The sequence below is a fragment of the Rhinolophus sinicus genome, chromosome 17 (assembly GCF_057876585.1).
Source record: "Rhinolophus sinicus isolate RSI-liver-muscle chromosome 17, RSI-T2T, whole genome shotgun sequence".
NCBI lineage: Eukaryota > Metazoa > Chordata > Mammalia > Chiroptera > Rhinolophidae > Rhinolophus > Rhinolophus sinicus.
The window spans coordinates 5,192,237-5,203,823 of NC_142517.1; the positions used below are offsets into that span (position 1 = coordinate 5,192,237).

Below are 11,587 nucleotides of genomic sequence, written 5' to 3' on the forward strand. Positions count from 1 at the left end.
AAAAAAAAAAAAAAAGAGTGTAAATCAGATTTGTAACCGAAGTGAAAATTCCTTTTAAAAAGGGTCTTTGCTGTATTCATCTTCTTTTTCAGCTGAAAGGGTGAAGCACAATAGCCACAACTTTGTTACAGACTAAAATCCAACAGGTAATTCCAACACCACCTGAAAATACAGAAATTCAGCCAGAGAGCATACCAAGCGTTCTGCGCACGTGCCCTGCCTCTGCCTGCCATCTTTAACTCAAAGGAAATAAGAGCGCTGTAATGCTTTTTGAGCAGTGCTGGGCTAAGCAAGTTTGTATTTAGTGAGTTCAAATTCATCAGCCTTTCCATGGACTCACCGGGCTGCGTTCTCTATTAAGCAGGACTTACACAGACCAGCGAGCAATGCGTTTCTTTCCTGCGTTATTCTTTGTTAATAGACCGCGAAACCACCCTGGGAGACTATTTTCCCTTCTCAACAACGCTTTGTAAGGAACCAGTGTTTACCCACACCTTTTTGCCCCACTGAGAAAGGAGAGACAGGGATGAGGCTGTGAGGTTACCAACAGCCTGCTGGCTGCCTGGAGCGGCAGCCTGTGACTCCTCTGCTCCGCACCAACGAGAGCTCACCCGAACTGCCCTCTGGCTGTGTCCAATGATGGGACAGGAGACGGGCGGGGAGGGGAGGGGGGAGGCTAAACTGGAAATCTTGGAAATAATCATCCCGTTTAACTTAGTAATTCACCTCCAGCATTATCACAAATCACAACCGAAACCTGACTGCTGCATTATTCTTGATAAAAAATTAGGACCTAAATAAATATCCTTTAACAGGGAAATTAGTAAATTATGACACATTCAAATGATGAACAGCTATTCAAAATTCCTTACTAAAGTTTGTTTATGTGGGAAAGGTTTACAATATTAAGTAAAACAAGGCAAAAAAATTGTATGTGCCAGGTTACCTTAACTATATAAAGATGATAAATAGAAAAAAATCTGGAAAAAACATACCACAAGGTTAAGAGGGGCAATTGTAGCTAATGAGATTTTTTTCATTGTTCTTATTTCTAGTCATTCTACAATGACATGTACTACTTCTAACTCTCAAAAATAAAAGAATGGCCAATGGCCGTAAATGCTGTAGTGGCAAGCAGTCCCAAAATGTGGGGACTGGAAGCGGTGTCAGACTCCAGGTACTGGGCTTAGATTCCAAAAGCAGACCAGGGTTCAAGTCCAGCTCTGCTACTAACAGTCTGGCGACACCACGCAAGTGAAGCAGCTTCTCGAGTTCTCAGTCTCTTCCCTGCCAGCCTTGCTTGCGGTTGAGACACAAAGCACTGCTCCCTGCTGAAACGGATGCTGAGGATGATGTCAAGTTGACCTAATCTTCTAACACATGCGTCTACAGAAGCCTATCCACATTCTTCCACCATGTTTTCCAGAAGACTCTTACCTGCCACTCTAGTAGGAAATGCCACCAGGCGGTCTAGCGGAGTGATCCATTTACTTGGCACCACAGCCACAGGGACAGAATAATACTTCCAAATGAGTGAGACCATCAGGGCAGCCTGCAAAGACACTGCTGGTGAGTGCAAACAACCCCCCACACACGCAACCAATCACAAAGAAAGACGGGGAAATCTGGGAACAAACGAAGGAAGCCCTCCTCATCGATGACCTCAAGCCCTATCAATCCAGTCCTTGCCGCCAACAGCCACAATAACATATACAGTTGACCCTCAGGTGACGAGGAGGTTAGGGACGCTGATCCTCCCCAGTCAACACTCCAGTATACCTTGTGACTCCCCAGAAACTTAACTACTAATAGCCTGCTGTTGACTGGAAGCCTTACCAGTCACATAAACAGTTGATTAACACATACTTTCATGTTATATGTATTATACACTACATTCTTAAAGTGAGCGGAGAAAAGAAAATGTTATCAAGAAAATGATAGGAGAAAACATGTACACTTTTAATGTACTCATCACACAGCTGTCATAATATTGGTGGGCTACGTGGTTCATCTGCAAGTTTCTTCAAATTATCTCAAATCTCCAAAAAATTTTCCAACTATTTACTGAAAAAAATCCACATATAAGTGGACCTGCACAGTAGAAACCCATGTTGTTCAAAGGTCAACTGTATACACTATTAAACTAGCCTGTAAAATACCCAAGGTCTCCCATAACACGTGTTCTTTTCTCATTGAATGTCTCCTTTAAGTAGCCAGACTATGCCTAATATACCTTATGAATGACAAAGGCAATCGTATGCCTCTAAGATCCTTGAAAACCTATTTAATTCTCCCACCCACCCTTGAGGGTTGGCATCCGCTTACAGAGCTGTGCCCGCTGTAAGTTTAAATGGTGGGTAGAGAAATGATACTTTCCTTTCCCTCCTTTCCCTAGTAGCCTTCCTTCCTTTGATTTTTGTCCCCTTGGTGGCCCTGCATATGCCACTCAGATGAGGAGACCTAAAACAGGGCCCCTGGGAAAGCCATCTCGTATCAGTGGCAGTGCCACAGAATCAGTGTACTCGCTGTACCCAACAACCAGGGCTTTGGGGTGTTGGGCTTGCATCTTTGCCCCAGAAAAGGTCACTCAGAGAGCTCTCAAAGCATCATTAGTGTGTCCACAGCCTCAGGGCAAAACAGCAGCAGAAGCAGTAAGTTCCTCAGGAAGTAGGATGAGCACAAGAAAGCTGTGAATCAGTGAGAACAAGGGGCTCCCTACCTGGAGAGTAGATGGTCGCATCATGGGAGAAGCACTGGCCCAAATCACTGGCCATCTCAGAAAACACAATGTCTAATTAAGATCCTGTCCCTTTATCCCCCAGCCTCCCAAACCTGCACTGGAACAGAGGCCATATAAGGCACTCCAGAGAAGTCACCTCAGTGCTCATTTGCTTAATCGTGGTATTTCCCAACTCTAATCAAGGGAAAGGCTTTCTTTTAGCCTAACTTAGTCTAACAGTGTTCAGTCACGTGCTGGTAGGATGACAACACAGCAGCTGAATGTGGAAGAGCCTGAATCCCCAGACCTGGATTCTGGGGGCGGCACAGTTCCGGAGCACAGTCTATTATCAACTTTAATGACCCCAGGTGACACAATAGGACACTTACTTGCAATATGTAGAAGGCAACACTTATAACCCATTTTATCTTGGCCAACTGAGCTGTCCGTGCTTTCACTGAAAGGAAAAGCAGGATGAAATGATTATGTCAGTCCTGAAAAATGAAGGAAATATTGAAATACACAAAGTGACATTTCCTCTCACAAAATATTTTCTAATTATGTATGTAAATACAAAATCAAATTTCTTAAACGTCACCCACTATGCCATTATTTAAAATAAAATCACACACAGATGGTGAGATGTGGAGCTTTAATTTTGAAAACCCTTAAGACTATTCATCTAAATCAGAGATTCTTTTTACAATGCACTTACCAACAGGACTAAATGTTCTTCTCTGATTTCCCGGTCTACACTGAAACACTAATCCATAAGGGGAGTCCAGTCTGTCTCCGGCCTGGGCACGCCCCACCCTGCCTGTGTACCAGCCATGGAGACAGCTGTCTCACCGGGCACGCTCCCAGCACCCTGGCTGCCCTGTGAAAATCGTCTTCATCACAGCAGACTGTTAGGGACGATGACGAACATAATGATGAGTAAGACCTGGGCCCTGCCCTGAAGTTTACACTCGGATAAAGACACTGCTGGGCATTTTCTAGACATTTTCTAGAAAAGGCCCTGAGGAGACACTATGACATTCTTTCTAGGCTTCTCTCAGAAAAGTGCTGAATTTGAAAATGACAACCGAACAAGCTGGCTCAGAAGAAACTCTGAGAGGATCCTGGATGATTCTGTGTGCAGGAAGCAAAGGTTCACCAGCAAACAAAGAGAAAGTACTAATTATTATTGGGTTTCTTTTAGACAACTTAAAAGTTTGCATCAACATTTAGAACATCCAAGAATCAACGCATGTATTCTACAACTCTTTATATAAAGATTTCTCTATGAATCAGCTCTCATGAAGCTTCACATGCTACAACTGAAAACAGTACCGTGAGTTTTCAGCTTATCTGTCATCTTGTTGATCTTTCTTTCCAGCCTGGCGTATCTGGCGAACTCGTCCATCATGTTGACGGTGGAGAGCTCTTGCTTCATATTCTGAATCTCAGCTCTCATGTGAGACTCTTGCTCTGCATCCTTCTGCAGCATCCTGGACATCTGGTGGGGTGGACAGCTGGCATCAGTGCCTTGCCACGCGGGGCACTCATTCTCCCCCACCTCCTCCACCATCCTATCTGCTGTCTCTTTCAAGTGGGCAAGCCGCCCTTTACCTACATAGCCAGCCTCGGCTGCCTTGCCCTGGGCGTGCTCCCTACAACAACCACAAAGACAAAAACGCCCTCCGATCTCAATTGTATTCACATTACATTTTTCCGTTTGCAGACATCACTATGGATTGCTATGGTTCATATTCATGTACCTTTCACTATAACTGTAAAATTGTCATTAGAAAATGAAACCCTTTCCATGCCCAGAGCTGTCATTCAGGTACAAGGAACACACTTTTTCTTCCCTCCCTGAAGAATTCCATCCTAAATTAGGTGGGCAGAGCAGGGTAGGGGTGCAGGGAGCCAGTGACGAGGGAGTGGCCCCGCATGGGGACTCAGAGCCCAAGTACAGTGAGGAGGGCATTCCCGCAGAGGGAAACCCTGGTGGTAAGAGGTGGCGTCAGAGCCAAGCACAGTGCTGTGGAGGTCTAAAGAAAGGGCAGCCGGGCATGGAGTCAGAGCCGGAGCAGGATGAGGGGCGTGACCGAGATAAGAGGAAGTCATCCTGCCAAACACATATCGTAGCCCAATGTGGGCTGGAGAGGGGGCGGCACAGGAGACGGGAGCGTAGTTACAAATGATTGATCAAATAAAGTAAACATACTGGGGAAGCTGGGAGCCACTTTTCTCACTGTCGGTCCTGGGGCGCCTGCACAGTGCACCCCACTGACCAGGACGCTCTCCGGACCCTCTGCAGCACCAGGCTTCAGACGCCTGCGCAGTACTCCTCCCTGCACCCCAAACAGAGAGGGCTCTCCCGGTTGGGAGTCTTTGACCCCTCCTCTGGCTAAAGAAAGTCCCGGATTGCCTACTAAGTGACCATGGCTCGCTTATCTGTGTGTCCTGTGACCAGCTTGAAAAGAAAAAAGTCTCAGGAAAATTCCAAGTCAATACCAGGGACTGGGGTGTCTTTACCCAGGCACCACCCCCACTCCAGTGGGGTGAGATCCCCTCCCAGGACCTTGCGAGGCTTTGCTGGGCTGAGGACTCCACATGCATCAGAGTCTTCCTCCAGGGCCTCAGGCCAGGGGACCAGCTGCCCCACTAGAGGGGTAGTGCGTGCCTTTCTTAGTAAGTCTAGCCTGCAGCAGTAGCCTCGTGTGACAGTGGACTAGCTGCAGAGCATGGGTTTGGTGCGGGCTTGGGGAAGGAGCCGGAGATGATCACAGGTCTCGTTTACAGCTGCTGCAAATCCCAAACACACACTCCAACTTCCCCTCTGCTGATGAGAAATTAGCACAACTCATAGAGGAATATAAAAGTAATAGGCCCTTTGTGCAATTGAGGTTAGCTGTGTGTGGCTCCAACATGAGGTGAGATGGGATGCGGTACACAGGAAGGATGGGGGTGATACCGCAAGAAAGATGGACAGGAAACCAACAAAATGGGAGAAAACAACTGCAATCATATAGCCAACAAAGAATTAGTATCCAGAATATAAAAACTCCCAACTCAAGAACAAAAACCAAACAGCCCCTCACTCCTGCTGTGGGCATACAGAGGGCGCCCTTCCCCTGGAGACAGCTCCTAATGCCCAATTTAAAAAGGGGCAAAGGTCTTGAATAGACGTTTCTCTAAAAAAGAGACACAGATGGCCAATAAGCACATGAAATGATGTTCAACATCATCAATCATTAGGAAAAATGAAAATCAAAGCCACAATGATATACTACTTTGCATCTATTGGGAGGGCTAGCATCAAAACAACCTACAATAAGTGTCGGAGAATGTGGAGAAATTGCAACTCTTGTGCGCGGCTGCTGAGAATGTAAAGTGGTGCAGCTGCTGTGGAAAAGAGTATGGCAGTTTCTCAAAACAATTAAATGTAGAATTAGTATGTGATCCACCAATTCCATTTCTGGGTATTTTCCCAAAGGAACTGAAAACACACTGGCAGGGATATTTGCACACCTATGGCCTAGCAGCATTATTCACAGTTGTCAAAAGGTGGAAACAACCCAAATGTCCGTCAAAAGTTGAACAGATAAACAAAACGTGGTCTATCCATACAATGGAATAACATTCAGCCTTAAAAAGGAAGACAATGCTCTGCCGGCTTTCTTTCTCTTCTGGGCCAATCCAAGTGGCAAGTACTCCCAGCTTTTTCCAGAGAAATTTATCAACAGTAAACTTTTTGTAAAAAAAAAAAGGAAAGAAATCTTAACACATTAACACATGCTACTAGAGGGATGAACCCTAAAGACATTATGCTGAGTGAAATAAGCCAGACATATACGGACAAATACTATATGATTTCACTTATTTGAGGTACTTAGAATAGTCACATTCATATAAACAAAAAGTAGAATGGTGGTTGCTGGGAAGAGGGAGAATGGGGAGTTAGTGTGTAATGGGTACTGTTTCAGTTTAGGAAGATGGAAAACGTGATGGATGGTGGTGAAGGCTGCACAACAATGTGAATGAACTTAATGCCCCTGAACTGTACACCTAATAATGGTTAAAATGGTAAACGTTCACTACCTATATTTTATCACAATTTTTTTGCAAAGAAGAAAGATGGGCAGGGGCCAGCTCTTCAAGGGTCTCTTATGCAATGCTACGGACTTGGGACATCATCTTAAAGACTAGATGGCATCAGGAAAGATCTGAAGGGGGATGGGGTTAAGAGAGAAGTCCCTATGCCTCCGAATAGGGGCAGTAAGGCCCTAAAACAGAGCTTTACACAAAACAGGCACTCAACGAATACCGACAGAATAAAACTAAAGAAGCAGAAATCCTGCTGAGTCTTAAATACCCCCCACCAGTAGCAATTTGTATCAGGAGAAAAAGCAGGGAGAACGGAGTTTCCCAGAATAATACTACAACACGTGCACCCAATTTTTCAGTCTGACTCTGCCTCGCACTCCCGCTGGGGGCCAACAGAGGGCGCCCTTCCCCAGGCAACAGCTCCCTATGTTTCTCCCACACACACATCCCCCCATCAAATTTGCCATCCAAGCCCCCTATTCATGCTGCAGTAGGCAGAGCAGAACTAGCAGAATCACAAATCGAGGATCAAATCTCCAGCCTGATGGTCACTAGCTGGATGAATTTCTGAGTCCGACTCCTCTGGGAGGTGAAGGAAGAGGGGATGACATTCACTTCTCACAGCAGCCGTGACAGCTGGACACGAGGTGACGCCCTCATCCCTTGGCTAAACGCCCCGCAGAGAGGCAGAGCTACCCAGGACCCGTCGCTCCTTTGGATACAGGAAGCACCACACAGTACCACTGTCCTGAAACTGTCGCTCTACACTGTCAACTACCCCGTCCCATCCCGCAGAACGGGGGCTCCTGCACCCTGAGAGCCTCTCTCCGGGGCCTGGCAAAGCTTCCTCTACTTGCGAGGAAGACCGAGGCTCGCGGCAGACGCTGGACGCCATGCTGCGCCCGCCAAGGGCTGCTCGGTGCCTCCGAAGACCAGGAAATAACGGAAATTAGGGCTGAGGGCGGGGCGCAGGGACCTCCCAGCCTGCAGCTTGCTGCCACGTGAAAACGTGACCAGTTTTACCATGTATTTCTTTCTTAAAACGCAGAATAGCTCAATCAACAGGCTTCTGGCGGCCCTCACGCGGCCAGTCTGACAAGCCGGCGTCTGCGCCAGGCTCGCCGAGGACGGACGCGGCGACCCACCGGCCCCTGGAGCACCACGCAGCCACTTACAAAGGAGGAGAAGGACGGGAGAAGGATCCTGAGGACATTGCACCCAAACACAAAGCTGAGTACGAGCAGCCACGCCCAGTGGTCGGCCTCCGCGGGGCTCATCCCTGACGCTCCCGGTAGCGCGAGCTCCCCTACGGCAGCTCCATAGGGACCACGCCGGCGTTCGCACTCGCGCCTGCGCAGTGAGGCCAGCGGGCCGCCGAGGCGCGTCCGCCGCGCCTGCGCACTGCGCCGCACTAGTAGGAAGGCGGGGCCTTCTTTTCCACCTGGTCCTGGCTAATTCCTTGGGCTTCTGGGCTTCCGGGCTTGCGTAGCCTTTTAGTTGACTCACTTTTATTCCTAAATAAATTTATTTTAAAATAAACCTTTCTAGACATAGAAAACTAGTGTAATTAATTATAGTGGCAGGTAACTGTAAAAAATGTTTTCTTAGTAATTATGTAAAATATATTAAGTTTACATTTGAAAAATAAACACTAATAAATCTAAGCAGTTTACAAAACCGAACACCTGAAAAAATAAGTATTAATTAAAAAGCATTGTTTATAATAAAATAGTTAACCTACATTTAGGTTGTTGACGTAAGAAACGTCCAAACCTGTAGAGAATTTTAGTGAGTTTATTTGAGTCAAACTGACAATTGCTGGTGTGGGGACAGAGTCCCAGAAAGCAGTTTCCAGGCTCTCCACCTCATGTGGAAAGGTGCTGCCTGGGGTAGTAGATGGCCATCAGCTGTGACTAGTTGGCCATTAATTAGCTGTAACCAGTTAGCCATTAGCCACTGATAGAACTGCCGTGGCTGCGTTGGTTGTTGGTTGGCAGAGAAGTGGAGGGCAGGTTGCAGATCATGTGGCTCCAGCTTCCTGTGTCTCCAACCCAGCAGCCAGCCAGAATATAGTGGTATGAGTCTCCTACCTATGGCTCCATTGGTGTTTCTTTTGGGCCTCACCATATCCTGCGTTCTTATGCCGGGAGTGGGACCAGAGGCCCTGCATTACAGCTGGGAAGCAAAATCTCAACAAATTGAGAAATGCTCTGGAGAATGGCAGTTTTGCAGCTTCTTTTATACATTAGAATCCAAGGAGTCTCGTAAGGAAGGTTACATGAAATCCATGGGTGGTAGATTAAGGGGGTGGGAGAAAACAAAGAGGGGGAATCTCTGGGATTGGATAAAAAGTAAAAAGGAAAAACACGGACTCTTTAACGTTGGTGGGTATAGGATAGTTAATAATTGACATTTACAACACATGGGGATGGTATTCGGGGGACAAGATAACAATGAGGGGTGCTGTGGTCTCATGCTCTGGTGTGGTGGGTTGTGCCCTGAGGGATCCTGAAAAAGGGGATTACTCTGACATTCCAAGGGTATGTTATCTTAGACGGATGCAAAAAGACAACAGACAGGCTTGCTTAAGGTAAAGATTAACCTTTGTCAAGGCAGCTACAGGCCTAGGACGTGAGTACCTGACATGACCTGCTTTCAGTTAGGAATTTTTGTGTTGAAACCATCCTGTGTGCTTGATTTCAGCTCTGAGTTTGTAGGGCCCTCCATGCTGGCCTCCCCTGAGCTTGTCAGGTTTAGTATGTGGCCCATTTTTTGTCCACAAGCTGAAGATGAGGTTTTACAGCAAAATAATCCCAATTCATATTTATATATGACTAGCCATCGTATTGCTCATTAGCTGTCAGTCCTGGACTTGTCCTGTATGTTGGCAGCCTGTTTTAGGATCTCAGGATGGCTAACGATGAATGAAGTGTGAGGATCTCTTGGAGACTTTCATTTTAGTAGAGCTGAATATACAAGCATTTTTTTTTTTCAATTACAGTTGACATTCAATGCTGCATTAGTTTCAGGTGTACAGCATAGTGGTTAGACATTTACATAATTTACAAAGTGCTCCCCCATTACTCTAGTGCCCACCTGGCACTATACATAATTATTACAATATTATTGACTATATTTCCTATGCTGTACTTTACATCCCTGTGTCTGTTTCATAACTGTCAATTTGTACTTCTTAATCCCTTCACTTTTTCCACCCATCCCCCCTCTCCCCTCCCATTTGGCAATCATCAGTTTGTTGTGTGTCTGAGTTTGCTTCTGTTTTGATTATTCGTTTATTTTGTTTTTAGATTCCACATATAAATGAGATCATATGGCATTTGTCTTTCTCAGCCTGAGTTATTTCACTTAGCGTAATACCCTCTAGTCAAGCATTCTGTGTGTGTGTGTGTACCTGTGTCTCTGTGTGTAAGACGCTAATCAGAAAGAAAATATAACTGATTGGAATTTGACTTACTTTCCTGTGTTTTTTTAACTTGTTAAAAAAGGATTTATGCAAAATTTTTTAGTGCAAATGTTAGATTATCCTCAAAGACAGCACTGTTAAGATTGGTAGGTAGTAGCTGAACAACATTTTGAATATACTAAATGCCCCTGAATTGTACACTTTAAAATGATTCATTGCATTTTATGTGAATTTCACCTCAATTAAAAAATATATTGTGGGGCCGACCCAGTGGCTCAGGTGGTTGGAGTGCCGGGCTCCTAACGCCAAGCTCTCCGGTTCGATTCCCACAGGGGCCAGTGAGCTGCGCCCTCTACAGCTAAGATTGTGAACAACAGCTCTTCCTGGAGCTGGGCCGCTGTGAGCAGCTGGCGGCTGGCAGTCATCATGGGCTACCGTGGGCTGCTGTGTGCTGCCGTGGGCTACCATTGCTGCCATGAGTGGCTGGTGGCCAGCGTGAGTGGCCAGCAGCCAAGCGTGAGCTGCCGTGGGCTACCATGTGCTGCCATGAGTGGCCGGTGGCCAGTGAGAGCGGCCGGCAGATACCAAAAGCTGCTGTGAGCTGCTGTGAGCGTCTGACCGACTGCCTCAGCTGGGGGGCTAGGGGGGGAGCACAAGGCTCATAATACCAGCAGGGTCCAGGGAGCTGTGTCCTATACAACTAGACTGAGAAACAACGGCTTGAACCGGAGTGGGGGTGAGGCGGAAGAAGGGGGAAAAATATATTGCTAGAACCTAATTCCCTTTAAAATGTTGTTATTTTAGTCTTTTTGTTATGCTAAGCCTTCTGAATATGCAAATGCAGTATGTTAAAAATTAATCGTATTGGTATTATTGTAGTAGACTTCATTTAAACATCAAATTTTCACAAGCCTTGTATTATTTGCCCAAAAATGTATCTCTAAATAAACCTTCCATTAGCTATTAAAAAAATAAATAATTTCAGACCTATAGAAAAGTTGCAAAAAGTAAAAATGGTGTCAAGAACACCCAATACCCTTTACTTAGATTCACCTACTTTAACATTTTACCCCATTTGCTTTATCATGTTCTCTCTCACTCTTTCGGTATATCACTAAGAATAGTCTCCTATATAATCACAGTACATTCATCAACTTCATTAAAGTTAAAATTGATACAATACTTTTATCTATCTGCCATTTGTATTCTTGTTTTGTCAGTTGATCAAATAATGCCCTTTGTAGCATCTTCTCCTCCAGTTCAAGGTCCAGTCCAGGGTCAGGTATTGCATGTAATTGACATGCCTCTTTAACCTCCTTTAATCTGGGATATTTCTATAGTCTATCTTT

The 11,587-nt window shown here is 45.7% G+C and overlaps 1 protein-coding gene across 2 annotated transcripts; it reads right to left on the reverse strand.

Annotated features, from left to right (window-relative positions):
* On the reverse strand, positions 1-8,177 carry GET1 (guided entry of tail-anchored proteins factor 1). Of its 2 annotated transcripts, none has more exons than XM_019716700.3 (5): positions 7,990-8,177; positions 4,052-4,217; positions 3,109-3,176; positions 1,438-1,552; positions 1-92 (listed from the first exon to the last, which is right to left on the reverse strand). In XM_019716700.3, the coding sequence occupies exons 1-5, from the start codon at positions 8,089-8,091 to the stop codon at positions 55-57; spliced, it is 489 nt and encodes a 162-aa protein (XP_019572259.1). In that variant the 5' UTR covers positions 8,092-8,177; the 3' UTR covers positions 1-54. The 2 variants fall into 2 exon arrangements, with proteins under 2 accessions (XP_019572259.1, XP_019572258.1); XM_019716699.3 differs by having other exon boundaries at positions 1-162; positions 7,990-8,175.
* Between the last annotated feature and the right edge of the window lie 3,410 nt (positions 8,178-11,587).